Source organism: Lissotriton helveticus, chromosome 1_1 (assembly GCF_964261635.1).
Source record: "Lissotriton helveticus chromosome 1_1, aLisHel1.1, whole genome shotgun sequence".
Classification (NCBI taxonomy): domain Eukaryota; kingdom Metazoa; phylum Chordata; class Amphibia; order Caudata; family Salamandridae; genus Lissotriton; species Lissotriton helveticus.
The window spans coordinates 1,739,471,355-1,739,496,230 of record NC_136057.1 but is presented as its reverse complement, the minus strand read 5'-3'; the positions used below and the strand labels follow the sequence as shown (position 1 = coordinate 1,739,496,230).

The window sequence follows — 24,876 nt, the reverse complement described above, 5'->3', positions numbered from 1 at the left end:
TGACGCCATCCAGTTTCATGTTAGAGTAATCAGAGTGCCCACAGCGGCAGTATTTACGTCCCCTCGATAAGTTGGAGCCCGTCATTCATTAGAGGCATTTGGGGAGATATATCAATCCGTCTGTGTCTCACCGCAGAACCCCCTGGTGATCTTCATTACACACCACTCTCCACTTCTTTACCTCAGTGTCCGGTTCATTTTCAGCAGCACGCAGTTATTCAGCGAGATCACGCCACACCGGCGCTATCCTAGTGGTGTGCATTAACATGTAGCATATCAGGTCCACTGGCTGCCTGTTAATTCCCTTTTTGATGCCCCTCAATGTGCCACTAACTGCAGAGTACAGCCTCGCCCGCCTTTGCCGCCATAGTATATTTTAGGATGTTGCTCCCTACCTAGGAGTTCACGATCGTTTAGTGATGTGGCGTTAAGGGCTGCAGTTGGTCTCTACCTTTCATGGGCGCCGCGCTCTACAGCGACTGGTAGGGGGTCTCTCGCCGGCTCGCGCCCATCATTTTGCAGAGCAGTTTCGCGCCCCTCACCGTTTAGGATGTGCGGTTCGCCTGGGGGTCTCCACTCACGGTATTCTTCAGCGGGTGCAAGCAGGTATGCTACTTCTGTTACTTGGGCCCCCTCCAGTCCCGCAGTATCCGTTCTGGTCGTGGCATTCACAGGTCGCTGCCGTCTTAGGGTCGCCAGGCTTTTTCAGCGCTCCTGTCCCGTACTGCTGATTTCCTAAATTTCTGAGCCTTATCAAGTGTTCGTTTTCACTGCAGTATGTGCCGACCGGTGCTTTGTTCTTTTCCCGACTTTTTAAAGTTTCCCTTTCGTCAGAGAGCGTAGAGTACATCTTTCGAGAGGATCAGAGGGACATGTTACCACAATAAGCTTGAAAAGAGGATTCTCCGGGCTCCTCGGGCGGGGAGAAGGGCAGCTTGATGCCCGGGCACAGAGGTGCTTCGAACGGAATGCAAACTTTCCCCCTCTGCCGGGAGGGCACAACGAACTGCCGAGAAACGCAACAAGCGCTCGCCATGACACAGCCTTTTCTCTTTTAGCCCCGTCCCACTCGGACGAGCTCGGCCGGACTTCCTGCTGACTCAAAAGGTTTCTTATCTTCTTTATGGGGCCATCTGGACCCATAAAGAAGATAAGAAACCTTTTACGCCAGCAGTAAGTCAAAGAGCCCAGTCTGAAAAGGACAAGGCTTAAAGAGAAAGAAGAAGGTCACTAGGACCTCTTCTCCAATGGCTGGCCACCGTTTAGCATGAACGGTGACGCCAGCCAATGGAAAAAAGGGGAGGGCTTAACCTCGCTAGTGAAACTCACTCTATATCATTAAATCTCGCCAGCTCGACTGCACATGTGCGCAGTCTTTCGCAGGCCGAGACCTAAAAACAGGGCGTAATGAAAGAGTCCACTCATATCTTTTAATCGTTCTAAGGGAAAGCAACTCAAAATTCTCCAGCGGTTGCAGCCATTACAGGAATCGGAGATCTGATCAGTCAGAAATCAATCAGATGTACCAGAGAGAGAGAGAGAAATATGCCAAAATGGCACACATGAGGCAGGTTCCTGGGGCATGTAGCTGGGGCACCAATAACACTCGTAGGCAAACAGCAAAACAATCCTGTGCTCCCCCACGGGCATTTAGGAGAGCATGAAGAGAAGCACTTATGCATTCAGCCACGTTTGCATGTGGACAAGAAGATATGACCATGGCATACTCACCATTGCAAAGAGGTTGTCATAGCCTTTCACTTTGGTGGGCACCTTGGAAAACTTCTGATCAAAGGCATCAGAGATGTTATGGGCCGGATCAGTGGAAATAATAAGCACACTCTCCCGTACCTTGGACAGCTGGACAGCCAAGCTGCAACTGTGAACAAAAAGAGGTGGGCATGTTAAGAGTAGAAAATACAAAGGTGGGCATGGAAGGATCAGAACAAAGACATAGGTAAGCAGGATAGGAGAGCAAACAATACAAACTTGGAACTTGAAGAAAAGACTGTGAATGTCAATAGGGCAAAGGTGAAAGAACTGGCTATAGGGGTCAAGAGAAAGAGAAGAGACGGGGCTAGCACATGAGGGGTAGAAACAGGCATATGAACAGCACGGATATTGGGTACGTCATGGGCTGAAATGGGGAAAAGGCATTGGAAGTCACGCAACAAAGGCAGGCGCCTCATGAATGCAAAAATATGTTATTTCTTCTAAAAAAACACGTTCTTAAGTCCAAAAGGTTTCTTCTTTATTAGGTGGTTATGTTCAAGGAACAAGCACATGACATATGAGGACTCTCCAGGAGGACTACTGTTATAACCTTTCTCCTCTAGTGTATTTTCCCCAAATACTCCTCTGCTTATGTCTAATGATATGTGCACTCTCCCTGAGTTCATGGAACTTTGGTTCCACCCTAGAACCTCAGGGAGTGTGCTTTAGAATGCGGATAACGGTCTTTGGCTGAGGAAGTCGGACACTGCCGTTAGGAATCTGTTACTGAATAAACCCACGTTTGAACTTCTCTATGTTTCTAGCATTTATGACTACAACTGGCGACGATTGATGACTGCTGCGCAGGGAGCAGCTGAGATTCCCACCCCTGTCAACATTGCCGGTCCATTCAGCTCACCCCGTTTTGAGCTACCAATCATTTAAAACATTTTTTTGTGGGGTTTACCTTTTGTTTTAGGAACAGATCACAAATCTCTTGTACCAATTTTTTCTACAAAAGACAGAGAAAACCACACCCAGAATAAGTAATGGCTGATATCATTACAATGTTTTAATTTTAAGGAAGAGTATGTACCAGGCATCAAAAATCATGTAGCCGACTTTCTTTCTCGCCTTTCCATTGATCAAAAGAAGGAAGATTTTGAACAAGATTTTGATGATTTGCACATTTCTATTCCCGCCATTTTAAAAGGGGATTGGGAAAGTCATATGATGCTACCTTAAAGCTGGCCAGGGAAAATATTTCTAAGGGGTGGCCCAGGAGATGTGGAGACCTCCCTGTGGAGATACAACCATACTGGAATGTCAAAGAAGAGCTGTCCATAGATGGTAATAACATTCTGAAATCAGACAAAGTTATTCCCCTCATGAGGGCCATTTAAGTAGGAACTTTACTAAAAGCAAACTTCGGTCTGGATATTTGTTCCCCTAAATGGATACTATGGTAGAAGAGTTAGTGAACGATTGTCATGCTTGTGGTCTCAGCAACAAGTCAAAAAGCACAAGGAAAATGCCATTGGAACTAGTGGAAATTCCCATTAAAGCCTAGGATAAAATAGGTTTTTATATAATTGGGCCCGCACAAATATCTGGTTTACATAAGAGATTCATTTTAGTGTTGGTTGATTACTTTTCTAAATGGATTACTGTAACATTTGTCAATGAGGTGGACACTAAAACTATCATAGGAGTGTTTTCCAAAGTATTTACCAATGAAGCAATTTCTCACACCCTTATCATAGACAATGGTGTCCAACTAGTGTCAGAAGAAATTAAGAAGTTTCTAGTCAGTCTGGCTATTAAGCAGATCTCTACTCCTCTTTATTGCCCTCGTGCAAATGGGTTAGTGGAGCGTTTTAACTGAATGATCATGGATAATTTACAATTGGCCATGGTTTCTTCTAAGCCAATAATTCAAACGATTAAAGATATGTTGTGGTCTTATCACATCATACCGAACAGTGTGACAGGTTATTCTCCTTTTTGTTTAATGAGAGGCCGCAAAACAGGTTCAAAATTAACTCCCAATTGGTTGTTTGAAAACAACTCATTTGAATGGAATAGGCAAGAGGCCAGAGAGAAAATGTGGGCTCATCAAAAGAAGTATAAGCAAGACTATGATGACAAATGGGGTGTCAAAAAAGTCAATAGAAGGTGGGACAATGGGTCCTAATAAAGAAATCTAACACAAACTAGAACAAATAGAACAAATACTATGGTTCTGAAAGAATAAAAGAAGTTGGAAAAAATGTGGTTACAATGGCGGATGGACTCTTGTGGAGCATAGATAGATTGGTTCCACTTTTTGAACAAAATATCCCTACAAGAGTGATCACAATGTTTATGTTCAGCCCACCATGGGTGAGGTCAGACCAAGCAAAAGAAAATATGTTCTCCCAAGAGGCTCAAAGACTTTGTATTGAAATCATTTTCGGTCTTTTTTGTTTTTTTCTGCACAAGGATATTGGTAATCCTTTTTCCACTCTTCGTTTTTTTTGTATTGCTTTTTTGCACTGCTGCTCAATATGTTGTCCCCCCTTTGTTTTTCCTCTGCTCAATTGTTTGTTAAGGGAGATGTGTTATAACCTTTCTCCTCTGGTGTATTGTGTCCAAATACTCCTCTGCGTATGTCCAATGTTATGTGCCGCTCTCCCTGAGTTCATGGAACTTTGGTTCCCCCTAGAACCTCATAGAGTCCGCTTTAGAATGTTGATGACGGTCTTTGGCTGACACGGTGGTTGGAAATCTCTGTTACTGAATAAACCCAAGTTTGAACTCCTCTATGTTTCTGGCATTTATTACTTCAACTACCCTTCCTTACTAGACCACTCAGTGGCTAGCAAGGGGGGGCAGGCTTCCCCTGTGGCGCCCCCTCCTTACATGCGGCAAACGCAGGAATCGCCAGCATCCCCCCCCCTTCAATATGGCCGCAGGGCAGCAAAGGCAGGGGCCACCACAGGCGGCAAAGTGGCTAGCTACGCCACTGAGACCCCTACATTTACTCTAAATGCATGCATGTCACAAATTTGTGAAGTATGCACTGTCCATCAAAAGCGTTATAATGGTACACGCAAATATTACGAAGGCCTACTGTGGTGCTTAAACAGAGAATGTTTGTACAATGTAGAGACAGAAGATGTGGAGGAATTTGACATTTCTCCCCTTCTTGTGCAGATGTTATCTTCTTCACTGTCATTTTACGCATTGTTTGAGTATGTGATGGAAGGTGCCACTCGTGCACCCATACCTTTGCAGACAGGCAGGCTATGTGAGCAAAAGAAAGGGAGACTGCGTGCGCATGAGTGCTACTTCTGTACCTAATAATTCAGCCCCTCACTGTTCCAGTGAGCCCGATCCTTAGAATCTGGCAGGCCTGCTCTGCCAATAGAACACTAGTAACAACGCGATCCGACCCAAGCTTCTCACCCACTCTGCTGCCGCAGAGTTCTGCATCCGGAAAGGAGAAATGTCCAAAGCAGAGTAGAATCCGTGCAGGACTTTAGTGTCACAAGGCAGGCAGAAGGAGGGGGGCTGGCACTACCTGCAAAGGGGCCAGCCCAGGAAGAGATGCACCAGAATCATTGTTGAATCGCGTTCTCCCATTTAGCGAAAGTGCTCCCCTAACAAGAGTTGCCCCTCTCTTGAGGGTATGGTTTGGGCAGTTGAATGATTCCTTTCTAGCCACCAGGCAGACCACACAATCCAGCAAGGAGAGCCTTTCTGCTGCACCATGCATGCATTCCTGAATCCATCCGATGCTACTGCTACCACCATCTTTAGGGAGGGGGTATCCAACTTGTTGCCTAAAGATAACCTTTGACATTAGGTGCCTGTCCAAAGACAGGGTGACACCTGTAATCTCTTTACAGTGCTGTTTTGAAAGTCTTTGGTGTTCATACCGTGTTTTTTTTAAGGCTTGCTATGAAAATAGATGTGCATTTAATACTAGTAGTAGTAGTTTATTTCCATCAATAGCATGATCATACATAAACATTCTCATAATGCATATTAAATCATAAGAATCAATTAAAAAGTAAGACAACATCTTCATATTCCTTTACATGCATAATTCAATTTGAGCTTGAAACATACAATTAAGGAATAGACATCAGTTTCATATTCCCTAAAATTGTTCTAATATAGCAATATAATAAAAGCTTAAAAAAATTCTTTAAAATCATGTAACAGGAAGAAAGGGGAGAAAAGACCAGAGCTATCAGGTTAAGTCATAGACATCAGATGGCATTACCAGCCGTCAATGGGGCATGGACACTTGCTTCCCCAGTAACAGCCAAACTCTTAAGACATGGGTTTATTCCGGTTGTAGACCTTCGCCACCATGCGTAAAGCAAGTATCTTGATAATGTAAAAACAAGCCACCTCATTTTATCTGATCTAAAAACACGCAGGGCATCTATGGGGCGTGAAAAAGACAGCACCTAACAGGCAGGAATAGTCCAGGTTTCCCTCAAATTAGCGTAGAACGGACAAAAGATTATGAAGTGCTCTAACGTTTCATGTCTAGCATTGCACAAGGGGCACAGAAAGGTTACAGACACATTCTTCCAATTACATTTCATTCGATGGGAGAACCCCAGTTCTGAACTGTATATAAAGTGCATATGCATGGGGGGGGGGGGGTCAACATCCTCCATAGGGATCAAACTTGAAACATCTTTTAATATCTAAAAACGGGTTGTTAGGGAACTAAATATCCTAACTTCAGTGCATGTGGAATCAATAAACTCCCAATACCTCTTTAACTGGGACGCCATTCTTTTAGTAATAGATTTCGGATCATCTCACATGAATCCCAAGCCCAATTTATAGAACCATTGCCATATATTTTTTTTTTTTTTAAAACAGACCAAGCGCCCTGTATGACTGCGGAGCGCTAATAATTCCTCTGTTGCCTCCTTTACAGGGATCTGTGTCTAGCTGGTCCAAAGTCTGATCAAAACATAAGCACCTTTAAGACAGCTGAATGGACAATAGACCTTAGCACAAGATCTAGGTGCAGGGGTATTAATGGCATATTCCTTGATAGGTTTAAAATTGCACGTAGAAATTACTTTTCTGCTACTTCTAGTTGGTTCAATTGTTCCAGCCCCCACAGTTTGGCCCCATATAAGTCTGCACCTTCCCTTTAGCCCGATGTAATTCTAAGATTGGTGCAATTGGGCGAAAAGGAGAACTTTTAACTTTCTTTACTATAGCACAGTCTGCATGTTGCAATGAAAGCACACGCTTCTGAATTTGGGGAGTCCATGTCAAATTCTCCCTAATTCGGAATCCCAAATAGTCAAAAGCCTTAACCTAATCTAGGCACTGTGCATCTAAGCCTCAATTTCCCCTTATATGACTTGTATAGATTAAAAACCATAAACTTAGTTTTAGAACAGTTGATTTCTAAACCCCGTTGTTTACAGGCATTTGCAAACTTGGTTAAAACTTTCTGGATGCCCATTGGGGTTTTAGAAATGAGCAACGTATCGTCTGCAAATAAAAGACAAGGGAATCGCTTGTTCACTAATTTTGGTAGACCTCCTGCACCGTCATAAAAGATCTTTAATAAGCCCATTCATGCATAATGTGAACAAAGTTGGTGCTAAGACGCAACGCTGGCGCACCCACTTTAGAACAGGGATGCTGTTAATCAGCCTGCCATCTGAGTTCCACCTAACTTTAGCGTAATTTCCAAAGTGCAGCCGAACCAGGATTTGGAGTATCCCCCCATGAAAACCAAGATCCCTTAGGGCAACCCAGAGCTTGGTGCGATCTATAGAGTCAAGTGCAGTTTCAACAAGTGCAGGTCAACAAACACGACATACAAGTGGCCCTTCATAATCGTTACATCCTTCCAGATAAGCAGTAATAATCAAAAAACCTGGTCTAAGGTACTCGTGGATGTTCTACAACCAAAGGATTATTCACATGCAGCCGTTTAGAAAATGTGCAAGGTTCACATACTAATTGCTTAATATGTAATAAATGTGATACCGTGAGCAAATAAAGGCTATAATTTGCATCCAGACCTCCAAAAAAGTATGAGTCTACCTCATGTTTCCTGGCTTACATGCGACTAGCTTAGGCAGTGGGAAAGATACTGTGTACTTCTTAGATGTAGCAATGCATGAAAACAACGGTGTTTAGTTCCAAGAGGTCACTTGATGAAAGGGCATGATGTGTCGGTTTGGAGACATGCCGAAATTACGGAATTTGTATCTGGCAAAGAGGCACACTCCCTGCCACCAGCCAAGAGAAGAGGTATTGTATACTGGATTAGGGCCTACTTCTCAATAATGGAAGATAACATGATATAAACTGACAATGCACAATACAAAATTCGAGGTATTTTGTTAACTTTCTACTTATAATTGACTGGAATAATGTGTCAATAACAATAGTCCCGATTAGTTGTGTTTTGTGCTAGTCTGTAATAAAGACTTCTAGCGACAGCTTTGTTGAACTCAGCCACTACATTCTAAACATATAATGATGGTGTTTCAATTTAAATCTCTTTACTGTGCAATTGTTTTAATAATACTTTATTTCTTAGCCTATTAGTAGGGAAACACAGGAAGTACAAATATATCTTTGCAAAACTCCTTGGAGGCTTGGTAGCAATCTCGGTTCTGATCCACACACCATGAGTTTGTCTAAGGGCTGCAGGGCCTTTTTATGCCACGCAGCTAGAAGCTTCATCGCTCTCTCGCAGATCGTCTTAGAGTGCATTGGCCAAAAGTCAACACAGGTCCTGGAGTCATGGTCCAACCCCAGGCACTAAAGACAGACCAGGGGGGGGGGATCAGACACAGACATCTACAGGTGACATTCTCTACAAGGTTTAAAACCCATAGGTTTGTTAAGAGACATATTCCTAGCACAATGGGAGTAATTACTCAAAAAAAGTTGACAAAAATATCTTAAAAAGTTAGTCAAAAAATGACAGCGGTAGACATCTCCGGATCTACATGGTTGGCTTGTTAACTTTCTATTTCTAATTGATTTTGAAGACGACGTTGGTGAGATCAGCTCTGTGACAGGGCCCAAGATCTCCCCTTGGATCGGGATCGTGAACAACACTGGGCCTTCTTATGCCGCGTCACTAGGTACTTCAACACAAGATTGTGGTCCAGGGATTATTCTTATGGAATAGCCCCAAGAATATTTGAAATAATGAGAGACCCTCATGGTGGGATCGGGTTTCGATTTGAAACTACACCACCCTATGCAGTCCTTGCTCCCTGAAGGTCCATAATACAGTATAGCAATATAATGAAGGTGGTTAAAATATAGGTGTGAGCTACAAAAATGGGAATCACTATTTTTTATATCCCATTGGTCATGAGCCCCAATGTATATGTGATATATGTTTAAAATACTGAATAGGAGCCTAGGATTGTTTTTATTTTTTTAGAGTCTGAATGTAAATATGTAGTGGTGTTGGAAGAGAGGTCTTGGAAAATGGGAGGTATTTGTTTTTAGAATAAATGTTTTAAATATTTTTTAACTATTGTATCGTAATTGCATTTATATAGCGCTTACTACCCCCGACGAGGCGGCACAGTGCTTTTTTTGGCGAGTAACACGCTACTCCAAAACTTTGTGATAATTTTTTTAAGATTGTAACTTTTTGTTATATCAGGGCTCGAAAAATCCACTTGCATTGTCGAGCAAGATTTATTCAGGATGAGCTATTTGTAGGGACTACTCGCCAAAGGGCACGCTGAAAATCCTCTAACTTCTGTCACAGAACAAAAAGTAAATGTAGGAAGATAAACTGACTTTTGACCTCTGCAAGGAGAGCAAATGTGACAATATAACAAGATTTAAAGGCATCTTTATTACTCGCCTACAAAGCAGAAAGAGCAATACAAATGCCTTTAAATGTTGTCACATTTGCTGGCTTTCAGAGACAGAGGTCAAAAGTCATTTTGTCTTCCTACATTTATTTTTCTTTCTGTGACTGAAGTTAGAGGATTTTGTAAAATGAACTGTGTGACAATTGAACTGTGCAAAGCATGTTAAATGAAAGGCTGTGAGATGTCAGGTTTTTTTCTAACACAGCACTGAAATAGCTAAAGTGAACTGTTCAAACATTTCAAATATATTTCACTAGTTATGAAGACCCATTTTTAGGTCAAGCATACATCGCTTGTGCTGTCGCTTAGCGACCTGTTGTGTATGCTTTAAGAGTTGAACTCCACCCATTTCTTGCCAATTGCGTTTGTCTTGGTTGGTGTCCTTTAAAAATACTTGCTTTCCAATGGGCAATCCGTCTTTGTCCCTCCTTCTCAATTCTGGTTTTCTCCATGCAGCACCGACCAAGTACTACATCATTACACTTTAAATGTTTATTTATCCGTTTGGGGACTACTTTTCTTTTTCATGTGTTTCCCTGCTTTACGTCTGCTGCGCTTATTCATCCCAACATATGGCGTATGTACTGAATAGTTTTTTTCCCCTCGTGTTGTCAAAGTTTCCCTGCTCCTGACCCACCCCATGTCCCCCCTTTTCGTTTTCGCCACCTTCCAACATCTGGGCAGCTGGAGAACGGAGGCAACCTCATGGCACGCACTCCTGCTGCTTTACCGTGAAGCGCATCAGTCTGTGACTCAGGCAAGCCGACATCACTTAATGTGTGCATTTCTTTTGGGTAAGTTTTCGCACTCAAGCGACACGTTTTCTGTGCAGAATCTACTTTAAAATCAGAAGATAATGCTATGTATTTGCAAAACTTTTTTTGCGCACGCTTGCACCACGGACTACTCAAATGCGCAGTCTTTGTCAAATTTGGAGCACCAGAAAAACCCGCCTTGTACCCACCTCTGCCACTTAACCAGAACCCCGCCAGGAGGATTCTAGCTTTGCTCCTTGCAGGGCCCCGGTAAGGGAGCTCACGCAGGCTGGAGGATACATTTCAAAGTGGCTATTGGAAGTTTGATTGTTGTTGTGGTGGTGCTGCAGCGGTGCCTAGGCAAGATGGTGGCCGAGCAGGAGGGGGTGACCAGTGTACTACTCCCCCCTTTCACGTCCGCGCTGCCTGCTCTCTTCTGGCCACCTTCATTCCCTCTCAAATTAAGTGTGTGTGTTTCTGTTCCGACAGTCGCTGAGGCCCAATGCCCTTAGGAGCCGGGGAAGTACATCCAGGAATGTTTATTGTTTGTGGCATCCCCAGTGCTGGCAAACATGGATCCGGAGCATGTGATAAACATCTCTGGTATGTAGTTCTGGAACTTACAAACCGCTGTGTTTTTGGGCCGGTTTCAGGCGAGTTGCGGAGTGGGAGGAAGGTGGGGTCAGGGCTCTTATCAGCTCCAGAGGGCATGGGACGTCTCTTGGAATAGTAAGTTTACATAAAGTTGTTGGGAGGATGAGGGGGTTTACCACAGCCCCGGGAAACTCAGGCCGGCATCGGTGTTGTGGGCAGGGCTGCCTAGTACACAAGATTTCAGTCCGCCCCGGATCAATGGGTTTTGAGATGGACTGTTTGCCCAGTTTGCATTGCTTTCCTTACAATCCTTCCGAAATAGAATGCACCTTGAGGCCAATGTAACCTCTTGTCAGGGAATTCTGGACCTTAAACAATTTATTTTTCATGGGTGATGAGGCCACTCAAACCATGTGGAGCAAGAATGAATATGCCAGATTGCAGAGAATAAATCTGACTTGCAATCTAGCAAGCAAGGAATTGTTGGAGAGTGTGTCATGAGATCAGTAGCCTTAAGCTCAATTTTGGTTGGAAGTATGTTAGCAAAAATACTTTGCTTCAGGAGACTTTTGCTATTAAAATATGAAGTGTAGTCTGGCTTCCTTTGAAGGTTAAAATGTGCGTTTGCTTTTGTACTCTTTGCCTAGTGTGCAACGGAATCAGTTTTTTTTCCACATCTAGAAAGATTTCTTTGATTACATCATATTGATTTGGCATACACTTTGTTGAAAAAATTCCTTCTAGAAAAGTAACTACACACAGCACATTCTTTTGTTTAAAACTGGAAAGATTGCAAACATATAACCCATGCTCCTGTATTGTTCAAAAGACCAAATGTTGCTTCAGTAGTACTGCATGGAATGAGTGTTCACACTTATTATCTAATAGCGCGCACACCTGCGCTGTGCACATCTATAAGACTGTTAACCCGCAATGACTAAGGGGTCAGTTATAGGTTTTTCCCCGAAGGGCCCAATCATCATTCGCACATCACGTGCGCTGTGCCACCAGCAACAGGGATCAAACTACAGAAACTTTACGCTGGTGGAATAAAAAAGAAACACCTATTTCCATCATTTTTACTGCTTCTATAATAAGGAATGGGCCACCGTATTTGCATGTGGGCAAAACAGACAGACAGGCCTCATATGTGTGATATATGCTGCCCTTGTGTAGATTAGTTGCTTAGCTACTTGTTGGAGACACGTACATGACCACTCAACTCATTCTTTTATCACCCTAAGTGTATAGTTGTCTGAATCAGTCTAAGAGCAACATTAAGCGCCAGGAATTTATTGTTAATTTGTCCAAGTGTGTCATCTGCATTACGCCTAAATGGTAAATTAAAACAAAATACACACCATGTCATGGTGCATTTGCACGTGTATGTAATGAAACATAAACCCCAATGTGCCACCTCGCTGGTGCCAGCCACTCTCCTGAAGTTTGCAAGTTAACATAGCCATAGTTTTACTGTTCAGTTGCTAAAAAAGCTTATGTTCTTTTGTGCACTTTCTTTAATTAATCACTCCACTGCAAACAAAAAAAACAAATAAAAAACATTGCCATTAACTATGCCAGTAGCTCCAACTCCAAGAAATGCGAGACCTAGTGCATTGCCATGGCTTGTTGCAATTCTGTGGTGAAAAAAATATTTGTATAAGATCAAAGCAAATTAGAACCCTTTACTTGGTGATGTGCAAATGTTAAATATTTTTGCTGAAACCCAATTTCCAAACATCGATTATGCGCTAATCTGTAAATGACAATGCACTACTACATTATGCTTTAGTAATATATTTATGAAAAGTGAGTTTTTAAACCTGAACTAGGAATTATTACAGCTTCTGCCCAGATGACAACGCTATTAGTGAGCTAAGAGGCAAGCCAGGGGTCACATGTACCGTATAGATGGACTCGATCTTGTTATACATGGAGCAAACATTTAGTCTAGTAAATAAAAAGAGTTTTTTTGTACAGCAGAAAGAGTGCATATTTGAAGGTGCTCGCTTATGTGATAATAAAGAAAAAGGCAGCTCCACAAGACAAAATATTTGCCGAGGATCACACAATTTCAGACCAGTTCACAGGTCAAGTACATTACAGTTAGGTTGAGTAGATTATTAAAGTTACTAGACCAGCAGGTCTAGTAACATTTTTATAATTTTTCGAGCCCGGTAAATACATCTCGTTCACTTAATAGATAAATAAATGTTGATTAAATGGACGAGAAAACGAAAAGATTCTTTTCTATATTCATTGTGTAGAGTTGTTGCAAAATGCTAATTAGGAAAATAAGGGTCAACCCTGTAACTTTGGGAACTGGAACAAATCAAAATTAAAATCAAACACCTGTCCCCATTGGTGAGAGGCAGAGAGATGGGCAGTGTTTGATTTTTCTTAGCAAAGTGCACGAGGGTATAAGGTTGACTTAAATTGGTACATGGTTTTCTTTCATCTTATTTTGATTATATCGCCATTCTCGGCCAATAAAAGTTAGGTTGGGGTGGCAGTTTGGTAAATTGGATGTTACCTAGAACAGCATAGGAGGGCCACAAATCAACCACAAATTCTCTCCTGGTCAATGACAGTCGTAAACAAGCATTTACATTGCAATGGTTTCGCCTTTGGAAAAGTTAGAGCTATTGGCATTGCTCATGACATTTCTTTTTTTTTTTACTTATAAATAAATGGCATTGTTATTTACATTGCATTAGGTCTCACATTTGTTGGAGTTACTGGCATTGTAAATGGCAATGTTTTTTATTCATGCTTTTTTGTTTGCAGTGGAGTGATTTTTATTAAAGTGCACACTATACCATATTATAAGCTTTTATAGCAACTATACAGTAAAGCTATAGCTATTTTAACGTAAAAGGGTGTAAATGGATGAATACAAATACAAAAAAGAATCTTAAACTGTATGGTGGAATGTATAGCAGGTGACAGACTACCGATCACAACATACGTACTTGAAGTGATTGTGGGTACCATATGTAATTAAAAAAAAATCGGTAGTATGGGGTGTCAATGACGCTTGTGCAAATGATACTCAGCTGGTGAAGTGGTCAGCTCTGTTTGCAGATGCAAAGTGGTTAAAGGTGAAGTATTCAGCTCTGTCTGCAGGCACAAAGGGATGAATGGTGAAGTGGTCACTCTCTTCAGCAGTGAACATGCTCTTTACTGTTGCTCATGGGCATCAAGAGAATCTGCCAGGTCTGAGTCATTTCAGACACCTTATGTGAGGGCTGGGGTTTGTAAATGCACCTACATTAAACACCACTAAGAGATGAAGCGATTTCTGAGACATCACGTGAATTTTCTCCAAAATGTTTTTTTCACTTTCACTTTTTGGGTTTTCCGGGATGCTCTGGCATATGATTCCCGGTTCCACCATGATTCATTTTGTGCAATAAGAAAACACAATAACTAAAAATACTCTCAAACTACGGTTTAACAGAGACACCTTTTTCTGTGTAAAAAGCACCTCACCATGGACCAAGCAGGGGCACGTGCCCCTAATCCACAGCAGGATTGAGACACTTCTCTGACAGGAGTTGTGCCAACCCACCTGCAGCCAACGCCATGGGTCACGGGAACATGAGATAGAGAGAAGGGGGGGGAAGAGAGAGAGAAGGGGGGGAAGAGAGAGAGAAGGGGGGGGAAGAGAGAGAGAAGGGGGGGGAAGAGAGAGAGAAGGGGGGGAGAGAGAGAAGGGGGGGAGAGAGAGAAGGGGGGGAGAGAGAGAAGGGGGGGAGAGAGAGAAGGGGGGGAGAGAGAGAAGGGGGGGAGAGAGAGAAAGGGGGGTACATGGAGCGAGAAATGGGAAATAGGAGAGAGAAATGGGGGCAGAAAGAGAAATGGGTGACAGAGAGAGCAATGGGTGACAGAGAGAGCAATGGCTGACAGAGAGAGCAATGGCTGACAGAGAGAGCAATGGGTGACAGAGAGAGCAATGGGTGACAGAGAGAGCAATGGGTGACAGAGAGAGCAATGGGTGACAGAGAGAGCAATGGGTGACAGAGAGAGCAATGGGTGACAGAGAGAGCAATGGGTGACAGAGAGAGCAATGGGTGACAGAGAGAGCAATGGGTGACAGAGAGAGCAATGGGTGACAGAGAGAGCAATGGGTGACAGAGAGAGCAATGGGTGACAGAGAGAGCAATGGGTGACAGAGAGAGCAATGGGTGACAGAGAGAGCAATGGGTGACAGAGAGAGCAATGGGTGACAGAGAGAGCAATGGGTGACAGAGAGAGCAATGGGTGACAGAGAGAGCAATGGGTGACAGAGAGAGCAATGGGTGACAGAGAGAGCAATGGGTGACAGAGAGAGCAATGGGTGACAGAGAGAGCAATGGGTGACAGAGAGAGCAATGGGTGACAGAGAGAGCAATGGGTGACAGAGAGAGCAATGGGTGACAGAGAGAGCAATGGGTGACAGAGAGAGCAATGGGTGACAGAGAGAGCAATGGGTGACAGAGAGAGCAATGGGTGACAGAGAGAGCAATGGGTGACAGAGAGAGCAATGGGTGACAGAGAGAGCAATGGGTGACAGAGAGAGCAATGGGTGACAGAGAGAGCAATGGGTGACAGAGAGAGCAATGGGTGACAGAGAGAGCAATGGGTGACAGAGAGAGCAATGGGTGACAGAGAGAGCAATGGGTGACAGAGAGAGCAATGGGTGACAGAGAGAGCAATGGGTGACAGAGAGAGCAATGGGTGACAGAGAGAGCAATGGGTGACAGAGAGAAATGGGTGACAGAGAGAAATGGGTGACAGAGAGAGCAATGGGTGACAGAGAGAGCAATGGGTGACAGAGAGAGCAATGGGTGACAGAGAGAGCAATGGGTGACAGAGAGAGCAATGGGTGACAGAGAGAGCAATGGGTGACAGAGAGAGAAATGGGTGACAGAGAGAGAAATGGGTGACAGAGAGAGAAATGGGTGACAGAGAGAGAAATGGGTGACAGAGAGAGAAATGGGTGACAGAGAGAGAAATGGGTGACAGAGAGAGAAATGGGTGACAGAGAGAGAAATGGGTGACAGAGAGAGAAATGGGGGACAGAGAGAGAAATGGGGGACAGAGAGAGAAATGGGGGACAGAGAGAGAAATGGGGGACAGAGAGAGAAATGGGGGACAGAGAGAGAAATGGGGGACAGAGAGAGAAATGGGGGACAGAGAGAGAAATGGGGGACAGAGAGAGAAATGGGGGACAGAGAGAGAAATGGGTGACAGAGAGAGAAATGGGTGACAGAGAGAGAAATGGGTGACAGAGAGAGAAATGGGTGACAGAGAGAGAAATGGGTGACAGAGAGAGAAATGGGTGACAGAGAGAGAAATGGGTGACAGAGAGAGAAATGGGTGACAGAGAGAGAAATGGGTGACAGAGAGAGAAATGGGTGACAGAGAGAGAAATGGGTGACAGAGAGAGAAATGGGTGACAGAGAGAGAAATGGGGGACAGAGAGAGAAATGGGAGAGAAATGGGGGACAGAGAGAGAAATGGGGGACAGAGAGAGAACGGGGGAAGAGAGTCTGGAAGGGTGAAAACGAAAGGGAGAGAGGGCGATAGTTAGGGGGGTACAGGAAAGGGGCAAGAGGTGGACAGGCAATATACATTTTAAAAACAAGAGGTAGATTTGGAAGAGGAAAGCAAAAGAAAGATAGGGCGAGTACAATGTATCAATGGAGGATGTGATGGAGAAAGGAAAGGAGAGGGCATCATAAATGGAGAGGGGTGTGTGAGGACAACGGTGAGCGGGCAGGAGGGACGGCGAATGGAGGAGGTTGAGCTGGTCAGGGTGCGAGGAGAAGAAAGAGAGGGAAAGGCAGAGCGAGGAACTAACGAGGAAATAGAGGGGAAACGCGAGAGGGGACGGCTGGGGCAGAGGGGTGAGTGAGGGCAGAAGAGAGGGAAGGTAGGGGGACATTTAAAAAAGTGTGAACGGAACTGATGAATGGGGGAGGAGCTGGGGAGGGAGTCTTATGGGTGAAGAAGACGCGAGGGACAGATAGGAAAGAGGACGAGAGAAGAGAGCCAACGGCGGGCAGAGGATGGGGACGGAGTGAAGACAGGCAGGAAAGGATGAGATCACCAGGGAAAGAAGAGAGGACAGTAAAGGGAGGGGACGAGATTAATGAACAGAGGCCACTGGGGTAAGAATAAACTGTTGCCGAAGTGTAAGCTTACAAGAGAGGCGGAAAGGAGTGCGGCGGAGATGACGAGTTTTACTCCGCCCCACCAGGCAAAACATTCGTAAACCCCCAACTCCACCTGGGTAGATCCTGTCAGAAGGGACACCAGCTTACTGGGTGCCGCAAAGGAAGTTACGGCGTGGAAGGGTGCAGAAAGAGGCGCGTGTATATTTCTGAAGATTTATCAATATGCAAACAGCCCCTCCCACAAAACATTAACGCCTCTCCCTTTAAACGGATGCATGTTTACGTAGTAAAGCACCCTAGCCCCTGGAGCCTGATGGGTCCCTGTAACGGGACAGACAGCAGCGCTGTGCACACTCCTGCAGTTAATGCAAAGCACGAACCGCGCAGAAATGAGAACTAAAACCTTAAGTAAACCCGCCGGCACAAACTAAACAGTGTGTATTTTGGGTGATTGCTGAAGAAATCTGTATTTTGACCCCCTTTTAAACCAGTCCTTTTAGTAGACGTACATTTGAAAGTCCTTCTCCTGTGTGGGAGGGGAAATAGAAGGTCTGGGAGCCGATTAAGACAGCTGTTGGCGCTGGGTCTCCGAGACAACAGCAAAACACACATTCTCTCTCCGCCAACAGTCGAAAAGGAGACGCCGTTGCTATGCTCGCTGTGCGAATCCACATGCCACGAGACAGTGCTTTTGGGGGGCTTATTTCTGCTGGGCGTGTCTTGTCTAGTCCGCGTGCCCCTGGCCTCTCAGAGACCACCCACGGGTAGCTAGTGATTCCCTTAGTTGGGGAGAGCTTCCTCAGACCCTGCACCCGCCAATCATTAGAGATAATAAAAATTACTATTGGCCATAAATTACTCAGACGATTGTCATGGCTGACAGAATTATTGGTGGGGAAGAAGGTGGGTGGTGCACGGATAGACACAAACATCCGTGCAGTAGATAAATACACAGCAAAACAGCCAGTGTGAAAACATGCATCGTCTGATTACTGATGAAGGGGCGTGTTCCGTAATTTGAATGAGGAGTCTTCTGGCATTTGGGGAATTTCCCATGGATCCCCCGGGGTTACCGGGGTTATAGGTCGGTACACGGGGAACGTCAGAGGTGGAATTTAGGTCTCCCTAGGGTAGACTTCATTAACCCATATTTTTTTCCTATTTAACGTGGAGAACTAACCAGGCAAGAGTCCATTCCCAAAACAGCGTACCACAGAGAAACACAAATAGAGGGATGAAGCAAGTCAAAAGGACCCAGCGAGAGAGGCGGGACTTGACGGGCTTCCGGTCTGTCCGTTCCCACCGCTGGCCACATTTACCAAGCGAAACATAGCAGTTTTAAACTCTGCTCATTGAGACATAAATCCGCCTCGGCTCCTAGAATGGCACAGATGATCCGATACAAATGTGTGATATAATAACCCCGACGCCTGGACCCTGCCCGCAGCTGCGCCACTGATTATCGGACGGATGCCCGGAAGCCGGGAAAGAATGGGTCTGAGGGGGGCAAGCGCTGCCGTCTACCTGCAGGCTCCTCTTCCAGTGAATAAGTGACTCATTCAGATGAAATGTGGGGCGGCGGGGAGCGGAGGCAGCAGGCGCGCAGTGGGGGGAGCAGGGCAGAAGGACGTTACCGAGAGCAGGGTCAGAAGACGGGCGCTGTGGACGCACTCAGGGTGGGGAGGTGAGAGGAGGGTGTGAGCAAGGGTGGCGGCTGGAACCGAGGTCGTAGGGATTAAACAAGCATTTACAAGTGGTGCGGGAACGGGCACACGGAGAGCGGGAGGGGGGCAGGGGCGGGAACATGGAGAGCAGGGGGGGGGGGGGTCGGGAACGGGATAAAAACAAAAACTTACCTGATCAGCGGCCTCAGTGCACAGCCCACCCCTGCAAAAGACACGGTGGAAATGAAGAAAACAGGCGAGACCAAAAAAAAAAATAATTGCACACGCCCACCGCCGCAATGACGACGTTAAAGGGGCGGGATGAGTAAAAATCGCGGGAACGCCCACAAATCTGCTCCGGCAATGACGGACAGATCTGTCTTCCAATGGCTAGCCTCCATTTATGGAGCTAGCCAATGGAAGACAGAGGCGGGAGAAAGCTCCATACTTGTTTACAAAAGTTTTCGCCTGTGCGATACTGCTTGCGCAGTAAACGCCAGGCGAAACCTAAAAAAAAATAAAGGAAGGACAGTATTTCTTGATATATTTCACTGATCGCATTGCAAGATCCAAAAAAACTCCACCCAAATGCCAAATTATGATCCTTCATCGCAATGTCACTGCCCTAATAGATAGAAGCGTCTTTGAACATAGTAGACAAAACATAACATCTAAAGTTCATCAAGTGATCACAGTGGACAAAGATGAAGACTCAACTTTACATCTGTGGAGGCCAGGAACTATTACTGGTGGGTGGCACATATCAGAGAGAAATATAACATATGAAAAACACAAGATAAAGGCAACATTCTGTGTGACCGACTGGTAAGGGGGCAATGCACACATAGTAGTCAGGCTCAGCATGGCAAGGTGTTACAATTTGAGCTAAGTGTAAGAATGTGTGAGATACAAGACTATGCAAGAATTCAGGCACACATACACAGGTGTAGGCTACTTTCAGAGCCAGCCAATAGACCTTCACAAGAACCTCACTATTTGGCTGGTGGGTCTGACATTCCAGCACAACCTATTGCACAGTTGCCTGCAAGTAGAGGAAAACCTAAGAAAGCTTGACAAGGAGGGAGTTATAGAAAAGGTTGAGGGCCTCCGGAAAATAGGTACCCACAATGGTCATCAAGAATAGGGCATCAGAACTAAGCGCTGTCATTGGCAATTTGGTCAAATGGAAGGATGGGATTGAAAAGTCCTCAACCTTAGATAGCAGTGATTCCGATGGCACAGCCAAGTGGCTGCTCTTCTCAAGAGAAATCATTGTGTTGTGAGCCCTGTCCCGCTTCAGAATACAGGGCCAGATGTACAAAGAATAGGTATAGCGACTTCCAAATAGCAATTTTATCCAAATCGCTATTTGGAAACCTCTAGTCCTTATGTATGAAACTTTTTGTTTCATACTTGCAATTGCTAGTGGGTCGCAAATCGACCTACCACATGAATATTAATGAGGTAGGTCGCAGTTTGAGACCCAATAGGAATGTCTGTCATCACAGGGATGGTGGCCAGCTGAGGTCAGCAGACCACCATGTCTATGATTGCCTTTGAATTAAGGTTTTTTTTGCTTTCCTTAAAGGAAAACGGGATGCGTTTCAACAATAAAAAATGTTTTTCCAACATTTACAAAAGGGAAGGGGTTCAATGGGGGGCCGTCCAGTATGCAAAAAGCCTTAACACCAACTTCAACTCTAAGCAAGTTTTATCTTTTAAGATGGCTAGTGGAGTGGGATTAAAAATGAAACCATAAAAATGTGTTACTTTAACAAGTCTTATGAGGTTTCACAGCGTGCAGTGACTCAGCTACCTTTACTTGACGTATATTTTAGTAAACCCTGCCACATAATTTGGTCCTCACTTGTCGCATAATTCTAGTGGAACTGATCATATAGCACCTGCAGGAGACACCCTCAACCAGTGGTATTGTCTTATCTTTTTAAGGGGCTATATCACCGTCATTCCCAGTTGGTCACCTCCTCCCTTGCAGGTGAGCTCTTCCACACCAGCAGGCTGTCTCGGATTCACATTCCACACCTATCTCCTCCTCGGTTTGCTTGTGGTGCTGCACTCAGCTACGGCTGTATAATGTGCCCCCTTCCACGCCACCAAACTTATTTCCACCTTAATGTTCTGGTAGCATTCGCCAGATCTGTAAATTAGGGTAACCAACTGTCCGTAAATTTAACAGACCGCCCGTTATTTGGGCCTCATGTCGTTGTATAGATTTGTTTCACGGATGCCATTTGTCCGTAATTCTGCACAGTCCCCCTGAAAGCAGCCTGAGAGTTCTGTAACTCTCAGTGCAGGGGCCAGCTCGCGCTCCTGCTGTGATCAATGGCTTGCAACAGCCCCTCCCCAACCTCGCACTGATGCCATCGGCCCATTATCATTCCGTATGTTGGCCTAATTTTCACAAACAGAATGATAATGGGCCTCTCTGTGCAGTCACAGGGTGACCTCTTTTCACTAGGAAGTTCACTCCATATGACACCCTGTGTAGACTCCAGCATGCAGTCAGTATTTACTGCTTTATTTTCTTGGCACACCAATCTGAATCTTTTAGAGGCGTCAATCTCTGACTGTGTGCCAGAGAGTGACCTCTCAAAACAATGTTCAATAATCACAGACAGTATTTGCCCTACTTGGCTCTCATCTGTAAGATGGGACAACCCAGTGCAGTAACCATATCAATAAATTATGAAGATATGAAATGCCACAAAAATACCTGCACAGTTGCTCAAAGCTGCATGCATACCAAAAAACGGTTAAGTCCATGATTGTCGCAAACTAATCTAAACGTATTTTGACTTGTACTTATGTTGGTTGTCTATTTACGTACTCGTATATTATGGCGTGACCTCCTCTGATGTGTCTGTAAAACGTACCTTTTGTCCCGAATATTCGTCCTTAATTTTTGTCATGAATTGTGACCCTTTGTCCTGAATTTGCACCCATGCCAGTTGGTCACCCTACTGTAGATGTGTCCCTCACCTGCTCGCACGCCTGTCTCCTCCTCCTAAACTAGTCTCTACTTCTTTTGCTGGCTGTTTTCCTCCAGTGGTCTCTGTCTAACTTCGAGGCAGTTATATCCTACCAAACATATGGACCTATGGCATACATGTCAAAATTTTAGAAGAGGGATAAGATTTAAAACAAAAAAATAATCTGGAGAATGTATTTTCCCCATTGACTTCCATTGAAGGAGAGAGAATTTCCGGCTAGAGATTGACAAAATAAAGCCATTTGGGGCTTGAAACCGGGAGCTGCCCGCCTGACGCGGGGTTATGGGCATGTATGCTATGATGCTTCCCTTTGCCGTTCGGGATACATTCTCTATCAGTCGCAGTTGCATTGTCTCTCACCTGCATGTGGTTTTGCCTACACCACCTTTGCCACCCACAAAAATCCATTTCAGGGAACGTTGGTCAATGATGTTACTCAGTGTGGGCTCCAGGGGCTCCACGTCAGGGGCATCTTCGAACTCATCCTCCAGCGGGGCTGCCATCTTGGGAGTGGCTCACGTGACTACACTGCCATCTTGAGAGGGGCACACGTGATCGTGACGAGCCACTGAGGAGCCACTCATGGGTTAAATACGGCCATTTGGGAAAAGATGCACCGTGGTTTAGCGAATTCGGTCGAAGCCGCAAAGTAAACAGCGGCGGCCATATTAGAAGAGGTTTCCTAAACGGAAGAGACCAATCTGGTTTTGTGGAGCTTTTTCCGACCAATCACGTGGAGCGAGGTTTGTAACTGTGGGCGAGGCTTATCAGAGCATGTTATGATTGGTTCACATGCGGTTATGCGGAAACGGATGACTGTCTATATAGGTCAGGGTGACCACATTTTATATAAACCAAAAAACTGGGATAGTACGCGAAAAGTGCTAGAGTGCTGCAGCGAGGGGCACAGAATGACTTCATTAACAGCGCTGAGCAACATAGAAAAGACGGACAGTATGGCACAAGAGGGAATAAAATGCAAGTTTAATACACAGTGTTATGTTTTCTGATAAGGGTTAATAATTGATTCTGCACTAAAATACACAGAAACTTGCCTTCCTCTGTTATGCACCGAGCCTCTGGAAACTAGGACGCATGCTGATAAATGCAGATATATTTAGCGAGAACCGCTGCGTAATGCTAAGAATAATGAATGCACTTACTGCCATAAAAGGACTATTCTGGGACATGCCACAAATATAAATGTTAGAAAAAGTCAGCATTTTAGGGTTTATACAATTTCGTTGAACTTTAATGTAAAAGTGGTTTTAATGAAGATGCATTACTTATTAATATGCAGTGATTAACATAATGAAACTAACCCCCAGATTCATCATTGTCCTCTTTTGCGAGTCCTTAATAGCGATTATTAAGGAATCGCTATTAAAGACTCGCAAAACGGGATTCATGTAGAAATCGCAATATTATTTGCGATTTCTACAGCTTCCTTATTTGCGATTAGCAAATTGCAAATCGCAAATAAGGAATGACACACCATTCATTCCTATGGGCCGCTCATAGGAATGAATGGGGAGTCATTCCTTATTTGCGATTAGCAATTTGCTAATCGCAAATAAGGATGCGATTTCAAGGGTACCAGGGGTGTCCAAAGGACACCCTGTAGCACCCCTGAAATGTAAATGTAGACTGATGTTGTGCACACACATGTCCAAAGGACATGTGTGTGTGTAACATACAACTTAGAAAAATGCACTTAAGTGCATTTTTCTAAGTTTTCGCTATTTACCACGAAGTCAGACTTCGCGGTAAATAGCGGCCAAAAATAGCGATTTCGCAATTCTAAAATGGTTCATGAATTGCATTTAAGGAATCTCAAATAGAGATTCCTTAAATGCAATTCCTCGCAATTTAGCGATTTCGCAATTTGCGATTTTTGCATTTGCGGTGATGAATCCCAAATGCAAAAATTGCGCTCGCAAAGGGCCAGATTCTCAGAATCTGGCCCTTTGCGAGCCGATTTTCCGTTGATGAATCTGGCTGTATGACTTAAGTCTTTGTCGTAAATATCCCACTTTTTTTCTCTATTCTTAAACGTGTTAACTCTCTTCAACAGGTCCTATTTCCAGAATGACTAAAGGTGTGCCATGTCTCTCCTCTCTTGAAACAACAATCTCTCGACCCAGAGAACATGAACAACTACTGTCCAGTCTCCACGCTTCCATTTTTAGGTCTCAGCCTGCGATGGCGGCGCTTGCGCAGTCTCGCTGGCGAGACTTAATGAGATAGAAAGAACATCACTAGTGAGGTTAAGCCACGCCCATCTTCTCCATTGGCTGGCCTCCTAAACGGTGGCCAGCCATTGGAGAAGAGGTCCTAGTGACGTTCTTCTTTCTCTTTAAGCCCCGTCTTTTTCAAATTGACTTCCCAGACTTACTGCTGGCGTAAAACGTTTCTTATGTTCTTTATGGTCCAGATGACCATATAAAGAAGATAAGGAACCTTTTACCCCAGCAGAAAGTCGGGGCGCCCAGTCTGAAAAGGGCGGGGCTTACAGACAAATGGAAAGCGCTTGTTATAAACATGCCTGTCAACCCGATCCCATGCATGGTGTGCCAAGCCGCAGAAAAACACACTGCCTGATTTCCTGCAACATGACTCATTCGCGACTCCCTGGACTTCAGAGACGCCGGAGAGCCCGTCTCCTTCCCTGCCTTGGCGGCCCCTCGGTCCTGCTCTGCCTTCGCTCCCTCGCTAGGCTTTGAGGGGGTCGCTTTCTTCCTCTGTTTAAGGTTGTTAGGGGGGGGCGCAGTGGCCTGCGGCGGGCTGTGACGCCGGCCCCAGTTGAATGAGTGACACCGAGTACTACCCTGTGACGCCGGTGCGCACACTGCGACAGGGCCCCGACCGGCGGTAAGTGGACCTGTTTAACGCGCTCAGCTAGGTGTAATAAAATATCCCGAGCGGGCTGGCTTGGTTCTGGCGTGCTGAGAGGCCCTGTACGTGGTGTGCATCTCTGGTGACCCTCCTGACTGGGGGAGATAGCACCAAAGTACTGCACTTCTCTAACTGCAGAGACAGCACCGGTGTGGGAAAATCTTTAGAAACGCCATCGGTTGGTCCATCGTTGAGGT

The 24,876-nt window shown here is 44.8% G+C and overlaps 1 protein-coding gene across 1 annotated transcript in view; it reads right to left on the bottom strand.

The window, feature by feature from the left end:
* GET3 (guided entry of tail-anchored proteins factor 3, ATPase) overlaps positions 1-22,472 on the bottom strand; it is a 48,155-nt gene extending 25,683 nt beyond the window's left edge. The window contains exons 1-2 of the mRNA XM_078689216.1: positions 22,145-22,472; positions 1,732-1,879 (exon numbers count right to left, since the gene is read on the bottom strand). Of these exons, the coding sequence (XP_078545342.1) occupies positions 1,732-1,879; positions 22,145-22,287 (291 nt within the window). The 5' untranslated portion in view covers positions 22,288-22,472. The remainder of the gene's footprint in view (positions 1-1,731; positions 1,880-22,144) is intronic.
* Positions 22,473-24,876: the final 2,404 nt, after the last annotated feature.